At 35.1% G+C, this 25,605-nt stretch overlaps 3 protein-coding genes across 3 annotated transcripts; 1 reads left to right on the top strand and 2 right to left on the bottom strand.

Annotated features, from left to right (window-relative positions):
* Nucleotides 1–513: 513 nt before the first annotated feature.
* On the bottom strand, nt 514–2,938 carry LOC121787467 (probable WRKY transcription factor 13). The gene is made up of 3 exons (XM_042186198.1): nt 2,429–2,938; nt 2,043–2,267; nt 514–1,108 (listed from the first exon to the last, which is right to left on the bottom strand). The coding sequence occupies exons 1-3, from the start codon at nt 2,698–2,700 to the stop codon at nt 937–939; spliced, it is 669 nt and encodes a 222-aa protein (XP_042042132.1). The 5' UTR covers nt 2,701–2,938; the 3' UTR covers nt 514–936.
* A 10,398-nt stretch (nt 2,939–13,336) lies between these two features.
* On the top strand, nt 13,337–23,112 carry LOC121787680 (RNA cytidine acetyltransferase 1-like). The gene is made up of 27 exons (XM_042186487.1): nt 13,337–13,494; nt 13,912–14,027; nt 14,132–14,223; nt 14,755–14,926; nt 15,011–15,133; nt 15,339–15,512; nt 15,759–15,869; nt 15,954–16,087; nt 16,189–16,282; nt 16,455–16,553; nt 16,869–17,005; nt 17,142–17,239; nt 18,111–18,231; nt 18,315–18,402; nt 18,492–18,591; nt 18,668–18,720; nt 19,567–19,743; nt 19,828–19,865; nt 20,564–20,657; nt 21,139–21,318; nt 21,434–21,542; nt 21,629–21,698; nt 21,771–21,915; nt 22,008–22,136; nt 22,347–22,472; nt 22,550–22,615; nt 22,692–23,112. The coding sequence occupies exons 2-27, from the start codon at nt 13,923–13,925 to the stop codon at nt 22,932–22,934; spliced, it is 3,078 nt and encodes a 1,025-aa protein (XP_042042421.1). The 5' UTR covers nt 13,337–13,494; nt 13,912–13,922; the 3' UTR covers nt 22,935–23,112.
* A 426-nt stretch (nt 23,113–23,538) lies between these two features.
* On the bottom strand, nt 23,539–25,417 carry LOC121785816 (iron-sulfur assembly protein IscA, chloroplastic-like). Its single transcript, XM_042184264.1, has 3 exons — nt 25,168–25,417; nt 23,997–24,215; nt 23,539–23,794 (listed from the first exon to the last, which is right to left on the bottom strand). Exons 1-3 carry the CDS (start codon nt 25,340–25,342, stop codon nt 23,652–23,654), a joined length of 537 nt encoding a protein of 178 aa, XP_042040198.1. The 5' UTR covers nt 25,343–25,417; the 3' UTR covers nt 23,539–23,651.
* Nucleotides 25,418–25,605: the final 188 nt, after the last annotated feature.

The raw sequence follows: 25,605 nt of genomic DNA, 5'->3' as shown, positions 1-25,605 counted from the left end.
TATTCTTTTTTGTTTTCTTTTTGCATAACTGAATTATTTCAAAATAAGAAAAAATCTGAATAGTAGTTCAATTTGTTTATTTAAGATATTCGGTTTGTTGAAAAACTACAAATTCGTTTTTTTCAATGATACTCCGTAGAAACGGTTTTACAAAACCTTCGACCCAAAGAAAATAATTAGGTAAAAATACGGAAACATTCCTAGATATAAATAAAATACAAAATAATATAAATAATTGGATTGGATATGTAAACTGTCCCAGTTTTTTTCACTAGTGTTTTTGCAATTCACCAATCCAGATTTTAGGCCCGTAATCAAAATTGGGCTTAAAATTGCACACAAGTAGTCTCAAAATCTCCATCCCTTGTCTATTTTGATATTTTTAATGTTTCTCAGCTTCTCTAATTATATGGCAACACAAAACTCTCAGCTAAATAGATGTTCAATTAATGCTTTAAGTTAGTTCATGGAAGTTTAGATTGAATCAGATATAAGTACAAGGTTGAGATCAAATAATACCATGACTTGATGAAATACTAGTTGAAAATAAGGTTACAATGCAAGCCCACTCCACTAAACATGTTAGAAGAGTTCACATACATGATAGTAACTACAAAACAGTGGCAGCCCACTAAAATGAGGGCTGCATAAACGACGAACGATACCCTCTATCTCGTATTGTATTTCAATCTCGTACACGCGTAGGCATAACAAACGAGTTACACCCAGTAGCGGTTATTCGTGGAGCAAAATACGAGATTGAAATACCATACGAGAAGGAGGATCCGATTTGCATAGTGGTGGTGCGCATTGATACGATATCATATGAAATTACAATGTTTCTATCCCTTTGGAGTGTCGTTATTCCGAGGTTTCTTAAGTATAAGGCAAGTAAAAACACAATTGATACAACCGTGGAGATCTATCTCCATGGCATTACCAGAAGAAGTTGCCGAGTTGGGAGGCACCTTGAGAGTCCTCCTCGTCGTGTGATGGAGAGTGGATGTGCCTTCCTTCGTACGATGTTATAACCATCCTGGGATCGTCTGCTAGTCTCTCTACGCGCTTCTTGACACGACAATTGTCTTGTGTGCATCTATAGTAGCTCCTGAATACATAAAACATCTTCACATCAAAATAAATTTTTGCTTACAAATGATGCATTGATAATAAGTACTATAGCATAGTGAAAAAACTATGTATATATGTATATGTGTTGTGTACATTATTAGGTGCAATATTTTATTGGTAGACTAAGATTTACACCAATGGCCCAAGATATATCACTATGCACAAATGTGGTAGGGTGCCACTCTGGAAAATCATCATGGGTTTTTCTAGTACAAGAAAAAAAGAGAAAAAAAAGGACAATGAGAAGAAAAATTGAGGTGGCAATGGGCATAGTAGTACTGCAATATCAAACTGGCAATGGCTGGATTCATGATCAAAACATTTTGCTTTAATAGACAGAGTGGGCTCTCTTGGATAGCATATAAAGTTTGCACACTTTGGTAATTGAGAGCAATGGCTCCTACAAATTTAAGAGGGGAAAAAAAGAATATGTACTGTAATCATTTGGTAATAAAAAGTTGGATTTACTTTTTAACCCTAAAGCTAGATCATGAAAAAGGGTATCCTCATTTCAAAATATATGTAGCAAGAATGGAGATATGAGCATAATAATTGTAGTTATTATGACCATTATTATTAGGGTTTTCCCACTCATTCAAGATTCGAGTTTAAGATGAATTAACAACAACATTGTACTACAATAATGCATCAGTTATTAGTTACTACACACAGTCTGTGTTTTGCTGTAATTAGTCACCAATTATACTTCACTTTTTCCCTTTCTTGTTGAGCATTAACAAAAATTAATCAATTGGTAAATTGATTAATAATGAAAGAAACAATTATGCAAACACTCGATTGCTCATGCATGAGATCTGACATTTCCCAACTCATGAACATTCTTTCACAAAAGTCATGCTATCAGCAATCAATTAAAACAATTTGAAGAAGAAAATCAATCAATTAATTACCTTGGATGTTGAGTGTTCTTGACAACCTTCTGCCCATATTTTCTCCATTTGTATCCATCATCAAGAACATCCACATCGCTCATGGTTTTGAAGCAAAACCTGGGCTCTCTCACCTTTCTCCTTGCCTTGATCTTCTTCATCTTCACCGCCGCCACGCCGAGGTGGTGGTGATCCTCCCCTCCGCCCCTCTTCATGCTCATGCAATCACTCAACCCACCCCATGCCCTAAAATCAAAACTTTCCATCAAAAAATGCCTAAAAATCAAATCTTTCCATCAAAAAATGCCTAAAAATCAAATCTTTCCATAAAAAAATGCCTAAAAATCAAAACTTTCCATAAAAAATTGCCTAAAAATCAAAACTTTGGCATGTGTGTGTGTTTTTACCAGTGATTTGAAGCTGATCTTTGCAAAGAGAGAAGCTGAGGGAGTCCGGAGAAGTGAGGTGGGAAGTCTTCCTTCTGCTTAGTGAGTGTGGAGTGATCAGAAAGAGTTGTGAGAGGTGAAGGAGGAGAGAGGGTTTTGAGGGGCTGGTTGAACCCTAGTGGGAAATTAGATGATGCCATGTTTGTGTGGAAAGGGAATATCCCAAGCTGTGATGACATTATCATTTCTTGCTCTTCAAACAAGCTCTGATTCAGAGATGCACCAGAAGCCATCTTCACCTCCTAGTGTGTGTTCAAGATCAATTCTTGCTGCTTTTGCTCAATACAAACAGCACACAGGAAAAGGGCTTGGAGCAAGGATTTGGGAAGAGATATATATGGGGAAAAAAGAGATTTTTTTTCTGTTAAATGTGAACAATACCATATATATATACAGTAACATACCAATCACTCATGCCACATCCACCATCCGCCACTAGATCCTCTATTAAAATAGTTATCATTTTTTGTATTTTTGTATTTCAATCTATATTATGACACTCGTGTATAAAATGACACCACTTAAAAGAAAAGAAAAGAAAAGAAAAGAAAAGAAAAGAATGGCCCTTTTCCTGTCCTTTCCACTACTCTTGGCAGCATTCAATCTGAGAATAGAGAAATATACATATCTGAATGTAAACAGTCTGAGCCCACACACTACAATGAGGAGGCCTATGAAAGCTGTCTGTGATGTTACTTTAAAGATAAAGTTAATCCCCACATTTTTTTCAATTAATTTATTGATTAGGAATTAATTATGGAATTTAATATTGACATCCTATTTTCAACCATAATATAAAAAAGTGAGATACTTTTATCATTGTATTGAGTGATAAACAGTGTCCCGTGGACTTTGCTGCATATAGATGGACTTAAGTCACTCAACCTACATAATACAAATAATTAAAGAAGTTTGCACACCATGAGATCTTTTAAAGTCGTGAGGCTGAGCTATGGATATTGTCGAGACGAGGGAGCGAAATGCAATCCCTCGTCTTTCGTACAGTGGTGGATCTAGGAACACAATATATCCACTTTTTATTAAATAAGGTAAATTCTTTCAATTGTTGTCATTTTGTACTAGGTAAAATACAATAAGGTCTTTGACCTGGTTCTTGAAACTAGTTGCTTGAGCACTATATGTACTATTCATATGTTTTTCCACGTTATCCACAATCATTTAAAGTATAGTTTATTAAGTACTACTACTCTATTCATATATTATTTCCTATTCATCATTTTTAATTTTTTAAAAATTTTTAACTTCTAATTAAATTATTCTACAAATAAATGACAAATTATAAAATTTCATTCAAAAAATTACACAATCAATTTCAATTGAAAGTAAAAATACATATATGAGACTCCCAATTTGACTTTGAGCATGGCCACAAACCGACACATTCCTTGAAGTTGGTATTGGACTATTGGTAAGGGTGTTTGGACCCACAGTAGAATTTGGATAAAATTTGGAAAGAATATGAAGAGAAGAGATGTACTCCATGAGAGTATGATCCGGAGATGTGTAGAAATCTAAAGGTATTTATATAAGAAAAGTAGGTACAATTAAATTATAAAAGAAAAACAAAATGGAAGTTAATTTTTAAAAGCAGCCGTTAGATTTATAAAAAATTAAATAAAAATATGAATCACACCAAAATCCTCAATAATACTTTTCATATGTACATAGTATTATGTATTTCTTTAATCAAAGTGGGATTTGTATTGTTGCAACTGCCATCATTAACCCAAAATAATATAGCCTTTTTTTAAAGAATCATTGATTCATAATATAGGCTTATATGTATTTGTTAAGATGAATTAAAATTTTGGGATAACATATGCATTTAGTAGATCATTATAGTAAACACCAAAAAGGTAGAAAAAACGCAGACAAAAACAATAGGAATGTTGTAGGATTGTTTGAAGTTAGAGGCTGAGTTGTCTAACATTATTCTTTAAATTTGTTTTCTTCTGCAAATGGACTGTCAACTTTTTTGAGCACATGACTCACACCAAATATCTACTCATTTTGTGGATCCTATGGCAATAGTATCTCTGCTACAAAATAGCAAACAGTAATATACTTTAATTAATTCATCTCATTTAATTAAATACTCCGCCATCTTCAAATTAATTTACTAGTTATAAGGTTCCCAAAATCCCAGTTTACTTTTTCTGATATGCATGAAATCATCAAATCATTACATGGCACAAGTGTAAATTCTTTTTATTTCTCTTATTTTATTGTTTTGGACTATGCCAGTTAAAAGTGATTATATTTATTTTCAGAAGGCCCAATAGTTAAAATTGCATCACTAACTTCTCAAAACCTTACTATAGTAATTCATTTTTTTGTTAAAGAAACTAAACACCATTGATCTCTTGAGATATATACAAATCAGCATTCATTTTTTGAAAAAATGGGAGGTGTGAATAAATCTAGGGTTTCTTTTAGCTAGGGTTTTCTTTTTGCCTCCAAGAAAAACCAAAAATAATAGTAATAATTAATAATTAATATAGGCAATGATGATGAATCTTGGTTGCAAATCTCTTCCATTCTGAATCATGAGCAGTAGAGATATGATTGTGATTATTGATGGTAGGAGGGGCCTATTTGACTTTTGGCAAGAAAAAAGCTTGTTACCTTTCCACTCTCCTTTTATATCACTTTCCAACCCCACTTCTACCCACCATATTTCCCAAGTTCCAAACCACCCTATTATATTGTTATGATCTCTTCAATTGCAAACATTAATCTATTATTTGCTTTGTGCTCTAAATATTTGATGGTGGGCCTCAAGGGGCATTTGTGTGTCATCATTCCATCTGATTGCATGACACTAGCCATTGATGAAGCAATTTTCCATCTTTCTCATTCAACAAGTGTCACCACCGTCGAATCTTGAAGTTGATGGATTCTACTTCATCGAGTAACTAATGTTAATTCACATTTATGTATAACTATTGCTATATACAGAATGTCTTTATTTAAGTATTAATTCTTAGGTTAGGGCAATGCTTGCCTTGTTTCAGCGAAACAAGACAGCATTGAGCCGCTCACCACGTACGCATCCTGCTTAGCCAATCATTTTGGCGCGCGCATCCCACACGCTAGACATGCAATGGATTTTAATTTGGCAACTTTTTTGTTCTGTTTTTATGAATAAATGAACATAAATTTACAGACTTCAACACGTTTGAAAAAATCTAAGCTTTGAAAGAATCCTAGTATATATCCCACCACACACACATAAGAAAAAATGGAGCGGTTTAAGCAAGGCAAAATATGCAATTGCAAATTAAGAGAAATAAGAAGAAAAAAAAAAGATATAAGATCCATGTGACACTTATAAACGAATCAAGAAAAGTACTTACTAAAGTCGTATAGTCACTATTTGAGGACGCAAATTGTGAGTCATGTTAAGTCAATTAATTTGTACACAAATTGAAAGATGATGAGATTACTATAACATTTTAAAAAGGATTTATGATTGCAAAACTGACTAAAAATTCGTGTTATAGGTATCTGTTCATCCTAAATTATTTCCAAATCCTAATGTAGTGCTGTGTGCGTGTGTTGAGTGTGTGCATTCTAAAAGTGTTGGCATTTTCTAGGTTTTCTTAAAATGTGATATCATGAGATAGATAAAGATGGACCAATCAAAACTTCACGTGATTGAGTAACAAATAAAGGTTAATAGATGCATTGTATCTCCCTAATCCCATCAACATTTCAGTTGCTAAATGTAACTATCAAGCATCAATTAGGATAATGCACAATTTAAGGTTTTAGATACCTCTCCAAATTCCTAAATTATCTAGTTTGAATCATAGTAATTGAAAACACTATACAACTTTTATCTAGTTTGATATTTATCATATTATTAACTACACAATAGTGAAAGTGAGAATTTTCTCAATAGACATTTATGTGAAGTGCAAATCTTTAATGCACTTTTTACAATATGGATTGATTCCTTTTACATATAAGCACTTATTGCATTCCTATGTCACACACACAAAAACACATTATATATTCATGAGTGATTTTATGTTTCATTGGTTAAACACCCAACATTAGGTTTATCTTATTATGACATCTAGAACAAAGTCCTCAATAATGTTTTCTTAACAAAATTCTTAATCATGAATTAACTTCAAATTTAAGTTAATGATGAGGAGGAAAAGAAAAAATAAACAGAAGCATAACATGTGACATGTCCCCACCTCTACTGAACTTCACAAAGGGAGCCCAAACTCCCACTATACGAAATTATAAATGAACATGATATGTCAATTAAATAATAAAAAAAAGGATCAAGATCAGTGTATTTTGTTTTCCCTTGAAGACATTAAGTTAAACAAATTATAGAAGGACAATGACAATAATTTTGGAAATACAGTATTATATAAATAGTTGAAACATTTTAATGGAAAAATAGAAATCTAGAGGGAGTGTTTGGTGGCGTTAGACATACGTATGCATGATGTAAGTGGGCGGTGCATAGGTTTTGGTGAGAGTGTAGAGTGTTGGCAAACAAGCATCATTTCTTTTTTTGTTTCTACTCTCCATAGGTGCCCAATGCCAATCATGCCTCCAACAATTTTAAACTTTAATACTACTACAAATATGTGTACATACAAGATCACAGCCATGTTTTAACTATTTTTTGATCCCTCAATTTTCGTATTGAAGTGGTATGAACTATTTTTTCATTATTTAAAAATTTTTGGATGAAAATACTCTCAAAGCAATAAAGGACAATTCGGCTTATTTATTCTCTATTTTTTATTAAAATATTTAATTTTTCTTTCTTTCTTCTTCCTCTTAATAGGAAGTAAGTCTTCACAAAAAAACAAAGGAATAAAGAGGGAAGAAGGAAGAAAGAGAAATAAATTAAATATTTTAATAAAAAGATAGAATAGACAAATAGAATTGGCCTTCATGATATTGCAGTAGAGATCTCCTATTATATTTGGTGTTTCATTTCACGCACTATAAAATGATAACTTATAGTTGAGGGTATTTTGATCCAATTTTTTTTAAACATTGAAAAAATAGCTTATATGATATTAAATTGAAGTTTATGGACATCAAATGCTATTTAAAACATTACGGACTAAAAATAATATTTTGGCAAAGTTTACGGAGCAAAAAAAGATATGCACTCTAAAATAAATTTATTATGTGACATAAACTTCGATTTAATATCATACGGGCTATTTTCATATAATTATGACTCTATGCAAGCTACACTAAAAAAACACCAACACTACCGATGGAAAATTCCGTTTTTCATCGGTAAACATTTTTACTGGCGAAAATTTTCCGTTTGTAATTTGCTTGTCGGTAATTTTTACCGACGGATCATAGTTCGTCGGTAATTTTTCTGACAGCATCTCCGACAGAAAATGACGTTGATAAATTGAATTAGAAAATCTGTTGGTAAATTACTAACAAAAAATTTCCGCCAGTAATTCTTGTGCTTTTCTTATTTCTTTTTTGATTCTATTAATCTTTATACAACGATATCCTATTTTCAGTTATATTATCAAATTAAATAAAAAATTATATCCAAAATAGGAATCCAAACACTAAAAAGCCCAAAATGGAAATTAATAGGTAAAGGTACTACGTAAACACAACCAAAGTACAGAATAAAAAAACACAAACACAGTATCTAATTTTGTGATTAGTTTATGATAAATATCAAATCGAGTTCATCTTATCAAATATCGTCGCAAAGTCATTTTTCATTTTCGCTCTTAGCATGGCTAAAAATCCTTTTAAGGGGTGAGTGACCCATTTTTAATATGGCATCAAAGCGGGCCCAAATCTATAAGTCGATGATGGATTTTATCTCTTTATCTCTTCTCTTGCCTACCCAAGTGATGGAAGTACGATGTGTCATTCAGACCAACACGTGATGGGGCGTGTTAAATTCTCTTAAATTTTGTCTCACATCGACTTGGTAATAATCATAACTTGTCTATATAAGTATGAATAACCCTTCCTCTTAGAAGGTCTTTCAAAGAGCGAGTTGCTCATTTTTAATAGCTAATTTATTTCTTGCCACAATCAATCTCGCATGGAAGGATCTAAAGCAGCTAAGGTAAGTCCAACATCCAACCCAACGACTATACAAAATAAGTAAATGAACAAATCACAAATTCTAACTAAGAGCCGGCTGCTACAAGATTAATGTATAAACATTACAAGCTAACTGAGCTTTTCAATTTATAAAGGTGCATATTAAAAGCTTGTATTGCATGTGTACTTTACAAATCCCACTAGCAACTACACACTTAAAGAGCAGGTAGACGTCACTAAGGTTCGGGAACCGGCGGTTCACGGTTCGGAACCGCCGGTTCCGATTCAAAAAACAAGTGAACCTGAACCGGCCCGGCCAAGGTTCGGCGGTTCCGGTTCCTGAACCGTGAACCGCCGGAACCGCCGTTGCATGTCCGGTTCCGGGCCGGTTCGGCGGTTCATTTTTTTTTATATACATTGTGAATTTGTAATTCAAGTAAAAAATGTAAATATATTTGTATAAATAAAATTAGAATAAAGCGATGTACAAGTGCAATTTTATTGATACAAATTACAACTTTAAAATTGCAAATTACAACTTTAAATTACAAGTTACAACTAAAAATTTACAAATTACAACTTTAAAACTACAAATTACAACTTAAAATTTACAAATTACAACTTAAAAATTATAAGTTACAAAAGACTTAAAGTCTTGATTACAATTTACAAATTACATATTCGAAACAAAGGGGGAAAAAAAATAAAGGAAAAGGACTTGAGCTCAACTTAAATTTAAAATTTAAGTTGAGATGCCTACGTATCCTCAATGCTCAATTGCATTTTGGAATCAAAGTCCACGTAGTTCTCTTACCTTGCTTACCTATTTGGCTTGATCGTAGGAATTGGCAGCGCGCCTACTCTTCTTCGTCGGGGAAGTAATCTTGGTCGGGTTGTACTACTTGATTGTTCCAATCCGGTTCTTGGTCTCTAATTTCAGCGGAACACCAATCATCAAGTAACATGGTGGCTTCCATGTTTTGCCCGGTGAGTCTACTTCTTCTGTCGTCCAAGACGTTGCCTCCAACACTAAAGGCGGACTCGACGGCGACAGTGGAAGCCGGAACCGAAAAGATCTTCTTGGCCATTGATGCAAGGATGGGAAAATCTTTCTCGTGTGATCCCCACCAATCTAGGACGTCGATTTATTGGGGAACGAGACCTCATTCTTCCTCATTGAATGAAAAGTGTGAGTCAAAATATAAGTCTAACTCACTTGTCGAATTTGCCGTCCTTTCTCCGCTGCTGAAGCTGTATAGGTCCGCCAATTGGGATTGGGCGTCGGGGTCATCAACTTGGAAGAAGCCAAAGTTATGTGTTTGACGGGGGGTCTAGGTCTCACTTGGTGGGTACGGTTATACTTGGCTTCGTAATCGTGAAAGAGAGCCCGCAAGTCGAACTCAAAACTTCTTTGGAGGCTTGGGAGGTGGGGGAGGTTTATTTGGAATGTTTGGGCTAGGTTTATGTAGTTGTCGTCCTCGTCAGTTTGCAAAGCTCGGAGTGGTTCAAGATCAATAGAAGCCAAATTGTTGTAATAAAATTCTAAAATTTTGAAAGTACCAACTAGTTTCCACTTTGGATCCAAAACTTTGGCAAGCAAAAAAACCGTGGGGATCTCGTTGAAATACTTGAGCCATTTTTCAACCATGTAATATAAAACACACATTAACTCAAGATTGTTTGTGGAATTTTTCATTGCAGTTTTAAAACCAAGTGATATGATCATGCAATGTTCTAAAACACGAACGGATGTGCAATAATACACACCCGATAACTCAATAATGGCATTTCGAAAACCTTTGAATAACTTAAACAAGCTCATGCATTGATCCCAACAAGAAGATGTTAGATATAAATCATCAACAGGGTAAGTTCTATAAAAATCAACTAAATATTCTATATGCTCCAATGTAGAATGCAACATATCATATGTAGAGTTCCATCTAGTAGACACGTCTAAAGTAAAAGTTGTGTACCTTATTTTCTTCGTGTGCCAATACTTCTTCCACATCTTACCAATTTGAGGCTTCCAGTGGATCAAGGATACAACTGTAGTAATAGGTTGAATATGTCTTTGCCATAAAGATAAAGCATCTTGTACACATAAGTTTAAAATATGACAAATACATCGTTGGTGAAAAATACTTACCACTTATCGCCGGGGAGCAAGCCGCAATTAAATCGGATATACTTGCGGTGTTAGCGGTTGCGTTATCAAAACCAACCGAAAATATCTTGTTGCATAACTCATACTCATTCAAAACTTGAATAATTAAAGATGCAATTGCTTGTGCGGTGTGTGAGGAAGGAAATTGTCTAAAACCAATTAAACGCTTATTTAAAGACCAACTATTGTCTATAAAATGACATGAAATTCCCATGTAAGAATTTCGTTGGAAAGAATCCGTCCACACATCGGAGCAAATATTAACTTTGTGCCCCAAGGTGGATAGAAATTTTTCAACCTCTCTTTTTTTGCCAAAAAACTGACGGTTGTTAGATCTTTGAGCAGTAGATGAGGGAATTCTCTTTGTAGCAACATTAAAAGCGGTTTGCATAGTAACTTCATATTTTTTGTCATTAAAAAAATTTGAACGGCAAATGTTTCATTGCCGCCCATCTTACCATAGCATCGGTAACATTTTTCGGATCATATTTAAATAGCGGCGTACCTGCTTGAGACGATGAGCCGGCGGGGAAGTTTATTTGGCTTTGGGACTTAGAATGCCCATATTCCACGGGGTGTTTTGCCTTCAAATGGCGATGGAGAGTACCATATCCCCCACCGATAACAAATGGATAGACTTTATCGCAATAGTTGCAATATGCTTTGAACTCACTTGTCTCAACGGTAGTGGTCGGATCATTAGGATTTGAAATTACCACCGGGATCTTCTTGAAATGTTTGGTGAAAATCTCGGATTTCAACTTGGGAGGCATCTTTTTCTTTTGTCGTCCTGCGGGAGGAGAAGCATCGGCCTCCTCCTCATCATTGTCGCCAACTTGGTCGGTGCTAGAAGGGGGGAATTGATGCGATCCATCATCGCCTTCGTCCGACGATAGATTCACATCATACTCGAAACGCGAAGCCGAATGTGAATGCCCCCCTTGTTGGTCGTCGTCGGCGAGGGCAAGTAACAAGGCCGCATTTCGATCTTCTTCCTCCTACGAAAATTATACAACTAAGTAAAAATACTAACACAAAAATAAAAACACATAGACACATATATGTTGAAAAATGAAATTATGAATTTAATAAAAATGAATTAACAAAAAATTAAAACATATTATAACTTACTTGAGCTCGAAGAGCGGCTAGCCTTCCCACCTCCTCCGCAACTTGTGCTCTAGAAGGGGCACGTCGACGACCAGTATCACTTTGATCTTGGGCAATTCCCTTGCCCCGATCACCACCACGACGAGATGAAGACATGATATAAATATTTATGGAAATTGAAAGTGGAGAATAGAGAGTAGTGTGATTGTGTGAAGATGATAACGTGAACAACGTGAGTAAATTATGAGCGCAAATAACGTAAACAACTTAAGAGAATGAGGATGGAGAATAGAGAAATTGAGATTGAGAGAGAAATTCTTATTAACACAAGAATGGGGTGAGTAGAAATGAAGAGGAGGGGGGGTATTTATAGGGGAAAATTGTGAAAAATTTAAATTTTGAAAATAACGGCCGAACCGCCGGTTTACCGCCGAAACCGCCGGTTTTCGGTGGAAACCGGCGGTTTTTCGTCAATTTCAAATTTCAAATTTTTAAAAACCACGGCGGAACCGCCGGTTTACCTCCGGAACCGGCGGTTTTTCGATCGAAACCGGCGGTTTCCGTCAACGGTTTCTGCCCAAACCGGCTGCCGCGGGAGCGATTTCTGAAAAGGCTAGGAAGTAGGCCTGAAAAGGTGTCGGGAGTTGTCGGGAACCGCCGACCCGGCGGTTCGGAACCGGCGGTTACGGTTCTTCAAAATTCGCAAACCTGAACCGGCCCGTCGGAACCGGCGGTTCCGGTCCCAGTTCGAACCGCCGCCGACAGTTCCGATCCCGGTTCGGAACCGCCGGTGACGGTTCCGGGCCGATTCGTCCGGTTCGGTTCGGTTTGGAGACCTCTAAGAGCAGGGTGCTACAAGATTAATACTCCTACTATATAAACATATAGACTAATTGAGCCTTTCAATTTATTGCCTAAATTGTATGGGTGGAATTAGTATTAATGGATTATGAGATCCACTTTCTAGAATGAAGAAATTTTATTTTAGGACATAGACAAAAAAAGAATTTTTATTTTTAGAAAAAGAAAGAGACAGAATGATATACATATTCCAATATTTTGAGAAATCCAAAAAATAGAAATATGTGTACAAATCTTGTCAACAATATACTACCGTGCTCTAATACTCCAGAATTAACAAAATCAACTCCAGTTCTAACTATACATACTATATAATTTAAATATAGATATATTTATAAAATATGTTATAACCAAAAAATTTATTTATAAAGATAATATTAAATAATTTCAATCTCCACTAAAGATAATAAAATATATTTAATAAATTAATATATAAATTTAATTACTGAATTTTAATAATATAAAGTTTAATAAATTAGATGTCTAAATTAAAATCTAACTAGACATAATAATAGAGTCCATCGAAATTAAAACTCTATTTAGTTAAATAAAATTTCAACTCTAAAATTCTACTTAAGTTTTAAAAATCTAAGCCATTGAAAGCCTGATAATATAAAACCCAAAGCCCAAATAATTTTAAGTTTAAATTATTCACTCAAACCCTCGCGCCTCCATCTTTCTACCACAGCTCTACCCACTCTGCCTCGCCGGCTATCCACCGCCCAGCAACGCCAGTTTCTTCGCCGCCTGCCTGCTTCACCTGCCTCGCCGCCCTCGCTGGGTTGTGCTCCAGCAGGTCTTGATTTGCTTCAAATTTCTTAGTTGATTTGGTTCTTTTCTTGTTTTTTTGTTGTGATAGTATATTTCATGGAACTTGTAAATTGGTGTTTTTAGAGAAGTCTCGGCATTGTGAAGAGTCCGTCAAAATATCATTTTTTTGCTCAGACATTTCAATCTTTCCCAGTAAGTTATCAACTAAAGATTGTATTTTGCCAGGTGAAGTTTCTGGCGTTGGGTTCAAGATTCAATTTTTATATAAAATAGTTGGAGTCAGGGCCTTAGAAACCAATGAATAGCTGTATTTTTTTAGGCTAAGATAAAATACCTTTTTTTAAAAAAATTATAGGATGCATATAATATAAGCTGTAAAAATATTACAAAGATGTCTTCTGCCAAAATGGTTCCTAAAAACTCTCTTTCTATATATGTATAGATACATTCACAATGAAAAAGAAGGTCGACGAACGAATTAGGACCCTAATTGAAAATGGCGTCAAAGCTCGTCATCGCTCCATGTTCGTTATTATTGGTGATAAGTCACAAGACCAGGTGTGTTATCCGAAAATTGTTAATGTTTTTGTTTACATTTGACTACTTTTTATCCGTGGCGATGTCGGGTGAGCTGAATTTGTTACTTTTTTTTGTGAGAACAGACTGTGAATTTGCATCACATATTGAGAAATTCAGTGAAGAAGTCAAGCCCGAATGTCTTATGGTGCTACAAGGACAAACTCGATCTCAGCAGGTATTGGAAATAATATGATGTATTATGATCCACACCTTTTTTTAATCCTACTACGTTGCTGAGGATATGCTGATTAATTATTTGTGTAGGTTAATATTTTTTTTAATTGTTTTTACTAGTTGATCTTGGTAAAGTAAAATTAAAATAGAAACTCCATTGGGACTTGTGATTGGGAGCGGATAATTGTTTAGATTATACAGTTAGATATCTACATATTTGTAACAAAGGAGTACTATTCTTCCAACATATTTGAATTTCTCTTTGGAGCTGTAAATATCATGTGGAGCTTAGCAAGTTGCGTATAAGTTTTTCAAATAATTTGTCATGGAAGAAAAGTTTGTAAATTCCAAGAATCTTTAGATGAAATCAGACTCTTGGTGTCATGAATTCCTGTGTGAAGGCTAACCTTCAGAATATGTCTGTAGTGGTGATTAGTTGCTATACCGAGTTTGAGTTCATAGCATATATTGTGTGAAGGCTAACACTTGTCACACTAATTGTCTGAATACTAATATTTTTTTAATAATTTAGTCACAAAAAGAAGCGGGCGAAGCAAGTAAAGAAGCTAATGCAGAGGGGCTTGTTGGATCAAGAGAAGGCTGATCCTTTCTCACTTTTTCTTGAAACTACTGACATAACATATTGCCTATACAGAGATTCTGAAAGAATTCTTGGTAACACTTTTGGCATGTGTATATTGCAGGTACAATCTGAATAAAGTCAATGCCATTTGTTAGCAAAGAAGTATCAGCTGATATAATTTGAATTTTTCTGTTTCTTTACTTAGGATTTTGAAGCTTTGACTCCAAATCTTCTAGCAAGAACTATTGAAACTGTTGAAGGTGGTGGATTGATATTATTGCTGCTCCGCTCTCTTTCCTCACTCACTAGCCTCTACACCATGGTTATGGTATTGCCACAAAAATCAAGTTCAATTTTATGACGTTTTCGACAGGATAAATAATTCAGAGAATAAAGAATCTGAAAAGAACAAAAACAAGCACAGCAACAAACAACAGAGTTGCTTTTTTCATGGACATGAGTTCACTTTTATCTGTATTTTTATTTTCTCACACTAGTATTTTAATTCACTTACTAGACTTGATTAATGTCAGGATGTTCATGAGAGATTCCGTACAGAATCTCATTCTCTTGCAACCGGGCGCTTCAATGAGCGCTTCTTACTTTCACTTGCTTCCTGCAAATCTTGCATTGTCATGGATGATGAACTAAACATATTGCCGATTTCTTCCCATATGAAATCAATCACACAGTTACCGGTTCAAGAGGTATATATGTTGCTTATAGAATTATTTTAACGTTAAATAAATAAAACCATAACCTTTTGCGGTAGATCATCTAAAGCAAAAATGTTCCGCAGAGAAATATTATTCTATGTTGCAGTGGCACATATGCTGCCAGTACCTCCTTCTGGCTTTAGTTCCTTTTGGATATCTGCATAAAATGTATATCTAGCTATAAGAAAACTTGTTGCCCTTATGTGATTGTTTGCTGTTAATATTTGGTTATGACAGGATTCTGAAGGACTTTCAGAAGCTGAAAGAGAACTGAAGAGTTTGAAGGAACAACTGAATGGTGAAACTCCTGTTGGTCCTCTAATTAGAAAATGTTGCACAATGGACCAGGTAATATTTATTTTGTTGTCGGTATCAACAACCATTTTTTTCAGTTTGATACTTTGATATATATTACTCTTGTCTTCCCAATAGGGTAAAGCAGTTGTTGCATTCCTTGATGCAATTCTGGACAAGAACCTCCGCAGGACAGTAGCCTTGCTTGCTGGTCGTGGTCGTGGGAAATCAGCTGCTCTTGGTCTGGCAATTGCTGGAGCTGTTGCAGCAGGGTAATGGATTGTACAAATATCACATATTTGATGAGCTTCTTCCTTGTGCTCCAATTTTCCGGAACCCTCTATGTTGAGCCTGAAATTACTGTTGACTGTAGATATTCCAATATTTTTGTCACTGCACCAAGCCCAGAGAATCTGAAGACCCTGTTTGAATTTGTATGCAAGGGATTTCATATGCTTGAGTACATGGTATGTGGCCCACACTTCAATTTTTTATTGTTCAAAAGTTTTTTTTTGTTTTACAATGTAGTAGTAGTTACTGACCTTATTTATCTAGTATGTCTGATAGCCTGTTATGGAATATGTATGTGAGGAAGTGTATTCTGTTGAGTCTTTACATCCTCGTGAGTTGTCCTTATAGGAGCACATGGATTATGATGTGGTGAAAAGTACAAACCCGGATTTTAAGAAGGCAACTGTGCGAATCAATATTTACAAACAACACAGACAGACTATTCAGGTACGTAGAAATGTGATTGTAAAATCTTTCATTCCACTTTTACAAGCAATGTAGAGGTCATATCTGCTGGTCTTTGGACTACTTGTATGATTCCTATCATTTTCACATTTTATTAAGTTAGTAGAAGTTCTATGCTTTGATGACATGGACTTTTTATTTTTTATTTCCTGCCATTACCGTTGTCGGTAAAGTATGCTACTCAAATTAAACAAGAAAAGAAAGGGCTTCTATTGTTTAGTTCTTTTTTGGGTTATCTTATCATTTACTCGAAACAAGGAAATGTTGCAAAATAACTTTAATCTTATGAAATTACAGTATATTCAGCCACATGAACACGAAAAGCTCTCACAAGTCGAATTGCTGGTTATTGATGAAGCGGCGGCTATACCTTTGCCAATTGTGAAGTCCCTGCTTGGTCCTTATCTTGTATTCCTTTCATCAACAGTGAATGGGTATGGCATATGGTGCTTACATTTGTTTATGTAGTATTTTTTTCTGCTTTGTTGTTTTTTATCTTTGAGCACTTGCACTTGCTATTGCTAAAGGCGTTAAATCTACTACTTATTCATTTTCTCTCGTTTTCTAAAGGTATGAAGGTACAGGGAGGTCATTATCTTTAAAACTGCTACAGCAACTCGAGGAACAAGATCGGGTTTCAAGCAAACGTGTGGATACTACTGTTTCAGGTCCAACATTTCTTTCCATTCATGATCCTAGTCAATCTTGCGTTTAGATTACCTGTCAGTGACAATGGTTTCTTTGTACTTTTGACTTGATGACAGGGTGACAGTCTGTTTTATTTCTTTGCCCATGCATTTTCCATTAATAGTTAAAATGAACTGCCACCTCTATTTCATTACATCATCATTAGTGGATTTCCACATAATAGCCTGTATTTGAAATCTTAAAGACTTGTGGAAGCATTGACTGAAACTAAGAGCATAAAGACTTCCTTTGGAAGTTGGATAGGCTGCGGAAATGGTGGAAAGTAGTTTGAATATGAGTGGCCACTTCCAGTCATGAATCTGGATTCCTGTGTTAGGGAATGGGTAACTAACTTAAGCTACAAATTTAAAGCTCTAGTGTCTTGTATACCTTCCATTATGATATGAACAAAGAAATCATATTACCATATTAGTAATAAAATGGAGCAGAAATTGCTATTAAGATTGAGTTATGCAGTTTTATTTATTATTTGATCTTAGTGCAATAGTTTGTTGTCATTTCTGATCAATATCCTTTCTGGTATATGCAATTTTACAATGGCTGACTATTGACACTTTATGTAACATGGTATAATTATGTTTGTGAGTTCTTCTCTGAAATCGTTAACATTTTCTGGAAGACAATATTGCTCTACTACCTTGGTATTTCTTAAGTAGCAGCTATGGACTCTATTATCATTTTCCGGAAGGCAATATTGCTCTACTGCCTTCACTCATATTTGTTATTTTTTGAAAAAGCAATATGGTCTTATCTGTTGGAAAAATATTCATTGTGTTATTTTATGGTTTTCATGCAAGTAGTTGCCCTAATGTCAACAAACTTCCCCTGTAGGCCGATTCAAAAAGATTGAATTGAGTGAAGCAATCAGATATGCATCTGGCGATCCAATTGAATACTGGCTTCATACTTTGCTGTGTCTGGATGTAACAAATTCCGTTCCTAGTATAAGCAGGTTTTGTTTTATATGTTGTCAATTGAGTTCAGGTGGAAAACATCCTGTTTTTGTTGAGCTAATTGAAATTCTTTGTGTATTAGGCTACCTCCACCTAGTGAATGTGATCTATATTATGTCAATCGGGATACACTATTCTCCTATCACAGGGACAGTGAATTATTCTTGCAGGTAAGCATACACAAACATAATCATCTGTTTTTATATATATTTTCTCTTGTATATGCTTTACATGTCTTCTAACCAATATTTGTGTTCAGAGGATGATGGCTCTATATGTTGCTTCCCACTACAAGAATTCTCCAAATGACTTGCAATTGATAGCTGATGCCCCAGCTCACCACTTATTTGTGCTACTTGGTATGGATGCTTGTATAAATTCATTTGTTTACTGTTGTTACTATGATCAGTAGTATATTTACTCTTAATCGCACAGGTCCCGTTGATGAGTCCAAAAACAATCTCCCTGACATTCTGTGTGTAATTCAGGTATGCTGTTCTATTAGTTTGTTTCTTGTTCATTAGGTGATATAACCAAACTATCTGAAATAAAAAATTACTAGATTAATGTGCTTAAACTTCACATTTCCTTATTGTCTTAGCTAGAAAACCTTGTATGAGTTTCAGATTGATACTTCTGTTGTGTCTTCAATGATAGCTATGCTTTTCTCACTAGTTAGATATATACCTGACTTGTATAGTGACAAGGGAGCATTCGTTGTTGTAGATACCTTGCTGTGAAGTTTTCGCATTATAAATGCTGTTTCTTCTGGTCGGTGAAGGCTTTTTTTTTCTCTGTCCTTGCCCTGAATTAATTCATGAAAAGTCAACTACTTTGTCCCTTTTCATTTCAGCATATGTTCTTTAGGTTCTTTGCTGTCTTTACTTGTATGCCCAATTTTGTTCGTTACATGACTATTTCAGCCTCCGTTCTGTTTTCTTTGTATATATCTATATGCTTTCGGACAACCTTTTTCCTTCCCCAGCTCCAAGCTTTTATGGCTCTGTGTCTTTTCCTAACTTACATTGTTTGGATATTGTTAAGGTCCAATAAGTCTGATGGTCTAGAACCATATTTCTTAGTATAAGTAAGTGGCTCTAGTCTTTGGTAGAATACAATCTTTCCTTCAATCAATACGATATGAGAGGAAATGGCTGGGATCCTAGGTGCAACCACTTTGTCTATTTGTAGCACTCTTTGGTTTTGTTTCTTCTTTCTGTAAGTTAAAAATCGCTCTCTGATATAGCATTGATATTTCTGTAGTATAATCGTTTACAATTAGGACTAATTACTGTATTCATACTGGTGGTGATATTTTATAAACTTGTGCGTAGGTTTGCTTTGAGGGGCAAATTTCTCGCAAATCTGCCCTTAAAAGCTTGAGTGATGGCCACCAGCCATCTGGAGATCAGATACCCTGGAAATTTTGCGAGCAGTTCCGTGAGACTGTTTTCCCAAGTCTTTCAGGTGCTCGAATTGTACGCATTGCCACACATCCTAGTGCAATGAGGGTAAGTTCTAGCACCTCTTCGTATATGCACAGATAATGTTAAGTGTTCACCCTCCTCTGAACAAAATGTTCTATATATTTGCAGCTTGGCTATGGTTCAGCCGCAGTTGAACTTTTAACAAGGTAAGCTTATTTTTCTTACAGTGTTTGCCTTTTTCTCATTTCGGTCTTTAATGATCAGTCCTAAACTTAGTAAATATAGTTAAAGAAACAAAAGGCTCTTTGGCATGATGACTAAGCTGCTTATGCATATGAGCATGTAATACCTTTGAGATGTGAGCCTTTTAGAAAAATATCCTGATTGACATGCAACACATTTGTGTTTTCAAATTTGTCATTATATTTAGTATGCAGCTTATTACCTCATGGAACTGTGTGAAGAAATTGACATGCTCAGACCTATAGGGGTGTTAGTGAGATTCAACCTAAGAGCTAGGTTGCAGGAAATACCCACTTTACAACTAAGCCATCCCAAGGGGATGGGGGATGTATTTATTTAATATGGTATATGAAGATATTTGTTGCGTTATGAAGAATTTTCGAAATATTCAATCATATTCCTCGAATGGAAATTCAAAATTTGTGATCATTAATTTAAATTTCTTTTAACTTGTTGATTCAAAGGGAGACAGAAGCTCCAAGTTAAATTCATGTGATCTTTTTATGATTAGTAGCAGTTTATGGAAGAACATATAATCTTCCTTATTATGCCAAACGGAGGAAAAAGTCCTTTAAATTTAATTGGAACTTCTTTTTATTGATATTTAGAACTTCTTTTTTATTGTGTGAATATGTAATTACTGATGTTATACTGCTTAAAGGTATTTTGAGGGCCAACTGACCGCAATTTCAGAAATAGAAGCAGAAGAACTTTTAGATGATTCTCCAGTCAGAGTTGTTGAGGCTGCAGAGAAGGTTTCATCTGTTCCATACTTATTCTTTCTTGGTTTTGTGGTTATATTTTTTGGTTTACTTTTCCTATTCTTGCATTGCTTATGTTTTGAAAATTTGAAATTGTTAAAAGGATACCTACTTGATATCATGGCATGATATTTTGAAATTATTTTGTCATATATACTCCTGGGAGTTACTGTTTTGTGGTAAACTGTTTTATCATCTTCGGTGTGAATCTATGTTATGTCCCGTGTGTGAAAAATAAGTTGTGCTAACGTTATGCACAAGCACAATAGCTTCACAATTAAAGGAAGCTGCACATAAAACTACTATAAGAGGTGTATGCCTTTCAAGTTCTGCTTCCCCCCTTATAATTTAGGGGGAGCCTTCTGGAAAATATTACTCCAACTGACAGTTTTTTTAAAGTTTTGATGGTATTCATCTTTGGCTAATCTTTATCTACCTTTATCGGGATATAACTCCAAAAATAACATGTCTGCAGGCATCTCTGCTGGAAGAAAATGTGAAGCCTAAAACTGATCTACCCCCATTGCTTGTACCTCTCCGTGAGCGTAGACCCGAAAAGCTCCATTACCTAGGGGTCTCTTTTGGGCTCACTCAAGATCTTTTCCGCTTTTGGAGGAAACATGATTTTGCTCCATTCTACATTAGCCAAGTTGCGGTGAGACTATTGTCTTTCAATTTGTAGTTTTTTTATTTTCTGTTCTTTCTGCTTTTATATATTTCAATATAATGATAAGTTAGCTAACGAAATGGTTTATTATTTCTGTAATCAGAATGCTGTTACTGGTGAGTATACATGCATGGTTCTGAAGCCATTACAATGTGATGACATTGAATCTAATAAATCAGATCCTTTGGGCTTCTTCAGCCCCTTTTATCAAGGTCTGTCCGAATTGATACCACAAGTTCATTGCAATCAGAGTTAGATTCTGTAATTTGAGATCCTTATGTGCTCCATATGTTCTCAGTGTTCAGGAAGAAATATACCAAGTTCCTAGGACGTGCATTTCGTGAAATGGAGTACAAGCTTGCTATGAGGTATACTTGTGATGTTCTGTAGTCGTCTCTGAAGAGCATTCTTGAATAATTTTATGCTCATGGCTTCTGCAGCATCTTGGATCCAAAAATCAACTTCTCGGATGTGGATACAACACCCTCTTCCAGTGGAAATTTGAACTCAATTAGTGAAACACTGTCATCCTATGCTATGATGCAACTAGAAGCATATACAAATAACCTTGTTGATTACCGCATGGTAAAATCTCACTTACAGATGCATTTACTTTTGATACATTCCTTGGCTGTTGGTAGTAAAGGTGTATCTGAGATCATTTTTCCATGTGTCAGACTGAGGATTTTGTGGATGATCTTGCCCGTGCATACATGCTGGAGAAGATTCCGGTTTCATTGTCATATGCCCAAGCTTCTGTTTTGCTCAGCATTGGTCTGCAGGGAAAAGATATCTCTCGTATCGAGGTACTCAACTTTATTTCCAATGCATTCATTGGCACCCTTCGATCGAGATATGTTGGGCATATGTTCCTTAGAACAATTAAATCAATAGTTTATTTCAGAAAGCTCACCATGATGAGTTAAAATTGCTTTTTAGATATGGAAACATCTCTATCTCACAGTTTTTGATCTAACCAGAACATGTTTTGATATTTTGCTTCATTTGATCTATAGACGGAGATGAATTTGGAAAGGCAGCAAATATTGTCTTTATATATGAAAGTCATGAAGAAGTTCTACAAATATTTGAGCAGTATTGAACTGAAAGACACTCTTCCAACCGTGTCCCGCCTAAAAGACGTAAGTGAACTCTACGATACCTTGATGCAGACCATCTTGTTTTTTCTCTGCTTTTGTTTCTCACCGTTTGTTTTCAGATTACGATGGAGCCACTCCCCGTATCTCTAGACGATGATCTTAACGATGCAGCAAAGCAAGTTGAGGTAGGTGAAATTTTTGGCTCTTGGTATTTTGATTTATATATAACACAATTAGATATTCATTAGTGTATAAATTCAGGAGGAGATGAAATCCAAGGGTGATGGAGGGCTCAACCCCGAGTTTCTTCAACAGTATGTCATCGTTGACAAAGAGGCGGATTTCGAGAAAGCTTTGCAAAAGGGGTCTGGCAAGCTCTCCTCCGGTGCTCTCGTTAGCATAAAATCTGAGAGGAAAAAGATCGACAAGCAAATCGATAGCGAAAAGAAGAGAAATAAACATGATCGAAGCAGCTCCAAATCAAACAAGAAGAGGAAAACCTAACTATATATTTATGTCCTTTTATTTTTCAAGCCTTTCACTGCGAAAGGTGTAGTTTTGTATTGTTAGTAGTACAAGATTTTATCGACACCTTCTTTAATTTAAATATGTTGAAATTTTGAATGATTGTTGGTGAAATTCAATTTTGTTTATTTAAATCTATGTACTAGTATTCTAATTATTTTTGTCTAGTCAGTTTTAAATTTGGTGCAAATTTGCACTAAATTATGTTAATGTATACCTAATTATGAATTGTCACTGTACGGCATTTTTTTGATTTAAAGGTGTACAATATCCCACCTCTTAGCTCAAACTAATGAAATAAGAGAAGAAAATCCCACTCCTTTCACATGTGAAAATGTGAAATAAAATCATGCATGCTAGTGATATGACTTCATTTGATAAAGCATCCATTGCTGGATATTAGAAAAAAAGGTTAAAAATTATATGCAGTGGTGAAAATCAAATAAAAAAATTGTAGAAACATAACTGGTTATAATGCTTTCTTCCCAACAAATTCCAGAGGCATTTTTGAGTTGATAATAGCATGAGTAGCATTCTACTGAGTAATAAAGCAGCACTAAGGAATGCAGTAACAAGCACAACATTTAGATCAAACCAGTTGTGTATATGATACCAACATATAAAGTTCCAACTACAATGTCTTTGCTATGGTGCTGTATACATGTTGAATATTCATTTTTCCGAGAAACCAGAAGATTACATCTCCGCAGCAAATGATTTACCACACCCGCAGGTTTGAGTAGCATTCGGATTCTTGAAGTTAAAACCTCCCCCGATGAGTGCATCACTGTAGTCTAGTTGCATACCGAAGAGAAAGAGAAGGCTTTTGGGATCACAAACTGCATGTATGGTCAAAGATAGAAGCAAAACTCAGAAGAGTAAACAGGATCATTAAAAAAGGGTAAGGGTAAGGGTAAGGGTAAGGGTAAGGGTAAGGGTTTTCATAATATATAGATTGACAACTCATGAAAATCTCAGTAGTTTTTTGCTCTACATCAGTACGAAAACCTGATGATATCGAAGATATTCAATTTCTTTTACCTATATTGAAACCATTATATTCCATGACTGAATCATCAGGTCTTGTATTTGCTTTGCTCTCGAACTCCATAGTGTAAGACATACCAGAACATCCACCTTGTTTGACCCCAATCCTGAGGCAAAGATCTTCATTGCGCTCAGATCTCATTTGATTTAAGTGCGTCAGTGCCTTGTCCGTCAAAGCAATAGCAGGCGCTAGTCCCCCAGCTGCTGAGGGAGCTACATCCATACCAAAAAAGATAACAAAACTTTAATTAATCTCCTAATGTTCAATCAAGTCAGGTCAATAATACCATTTACTTATCTGATCATAAAAAGGACTCATGAATCTTCCTGTAAAAGAAACCATACTCTATTCCATGATTTCCATCACACACTTGTCACATTTGGGAAGGTAACTAGGTAACAGACCTCGGTAGTATGTGAATGTATCTTTTGCATATTACATCATTGTGGTATATACACAATCAAGCAATAAGACTTACATGACAGTCTAATGCTAATAAAAATAACAGGTCAAAACACTTCAATCCACATTAGATGATATAGGTAAGTTAAAACATGTACTAGTACTTATCACTCAGCAAAAGCATTGGGAGGTCACAACATAGTGTATTCCACAATCCTTCCCTAAGACTACTATTCAACCGATCCTGCGCACCGTTGAAGGAAAAAAACAGAGGAGTGACCAATAACAACCTATAGCTAATCCAGTACCCCAAGACAAGAATTTTATGATAAGCTAATGGAGTAGTATATAGGTATACTATATGTGCTCACGAGTAACGACTACTGAGTACTGTTGCATCGAATTAGGTGCAAATTCAAGATTCAAATTCCAAGAAATAACCAATCCAAGGCAAGCTCAAATATCCAATCCCTAATTCAAACATCAAACATCACACATAAAACCTCCCAAACTAATATTAATACTCCTACTATTTTCGACTGATATAACCAATTTTAGCTGCCCTAATTCCATCAAATAGACTCTGTTCAACCTCGATAATTACAAGCTATGAGAAAAAACACAAACTCGTGAACAATTCTCCCAAATACGTAAAAATTCAATTAGCAACACGATAGATAATTTTTTCACTTTAACAACCCAAAATGAAAAAAAAATAAAAGGCTAGAAATTCGATAATTGTAAATAAGAAAAAAATTGTACCTTCCACAGAGGCCGACTTAATTGACAAAAAGGGTTTCTTGCGGTTGAGAAATGAAGGGGAAAACCGGAAGGAGAGAGAGGAGGAAGATGAAGGGAGGGAAGAGAATCGAACTGGGGTTGAAGATTTGTGTAAGCGAACAAGCGATGGAGGTTGCAGAGATTGAGAGAAAGCCATGTTTCTGCTGAGAATTGATAGTTTCAAAGTTTCAGGTACAAATCCACAAATACTACCAAAGAGAAAAATGGAGAATACCAAGGAATAAATTCTGCAATTTATTCAACTGTATTTAATTGATTATATTATTTTATTTTTATTAGTCATCTTATTTGAATAAAATAATAAAATATATGAAAGAAAAATTAAAATTTGTTGAAGTAGCGTCAATATTGCGGTGATTTGTTTTTCAAAAATAGGAGTAGATTTTGTGGATGGACTAA

The sequence above is a fragment of the Salvia splendens genome, chromosome 22, assembly GCF_004379255.2.
Source record: "Salvia splendens isolate huo1 chromosome 22, SspV2, whole genome shotgun sequence".
NCBI lineage: Eukaryota > Viridiplantae > Streptophyta > Magnoliopsida > Lamiales > Lamiaceae > Salvia > Salvia splendens.
The sequence above is the reverse complement of the archived record's forward strand: the minus strand, read 5'-3'. Positions and strand labels throughout refer to the sequence as shown.

Bases quoted from the DNA above. Each gene is read 5' to 3' on its own strand.
- LOC121787467 (XM_042186198.1), bottom strand. From the start codon at position 2,700: ATGGCTTCTGGTGCATCTCTGAATCAGAGCTTGTTTGAAGAGCAAGAA. The intron at 2,268-2,428 runs GTAAAAACACAC...TTTTGATTTTAG, and splicing joins AGATCAGCTTCAAATCACTG to GGCATGGGGTGGGTTGAGTG. The intron at 1,109-2,042 runs GTAATTAATTGA...TTATGTATTCAG, and splicing joins AAGAACACTCAACATCCAAG to GAGCTACTATAGATGCACAC.
- LOC121787680 (XM_042186487.1), top strand. From the start codon at position 13,923: ATGAAAAAGAAGGTCGACGAACGAATTAGGACCCTAATTGAAAATGGC. The intron at 17,240-18,110 runs GTCCAACATTTC...CTTCCCCTGTAG, and splicing joins TGTGGATACTACTGTTTCAG to GCCGATTCAAAAAGATTGAA. The intron at 19,866-20,563 runs GTAAGCTTATTT...TACTGCTTAAAG, and splicing joins GCAGTTGAACTTTTAACAAG to GTATTTTGAGGGCCAACTGA.
- LOC121785816 (XM_042184264.1), bottom strand. From the start codon at position 25,342: ATGGCTTTCTCTCAATCTCTGCAACCTCCATCGCTTGTTCGCTTACAC. The intron at 24,216-25,167 runs GTACAATTTTTT...GTATGGATGTAG, and splicing joins TAAGTCGGCCTCTGTGGAAG to CTCCCTCAGCAGCTGGGGGA. The intron at 23,795-23,996 runs GTAAAAGAAATT...CCATACATGCAG, and splicing joins ATATAATGGTTTCAATATAG to TTTGTGATCCCAAAAGCCTT.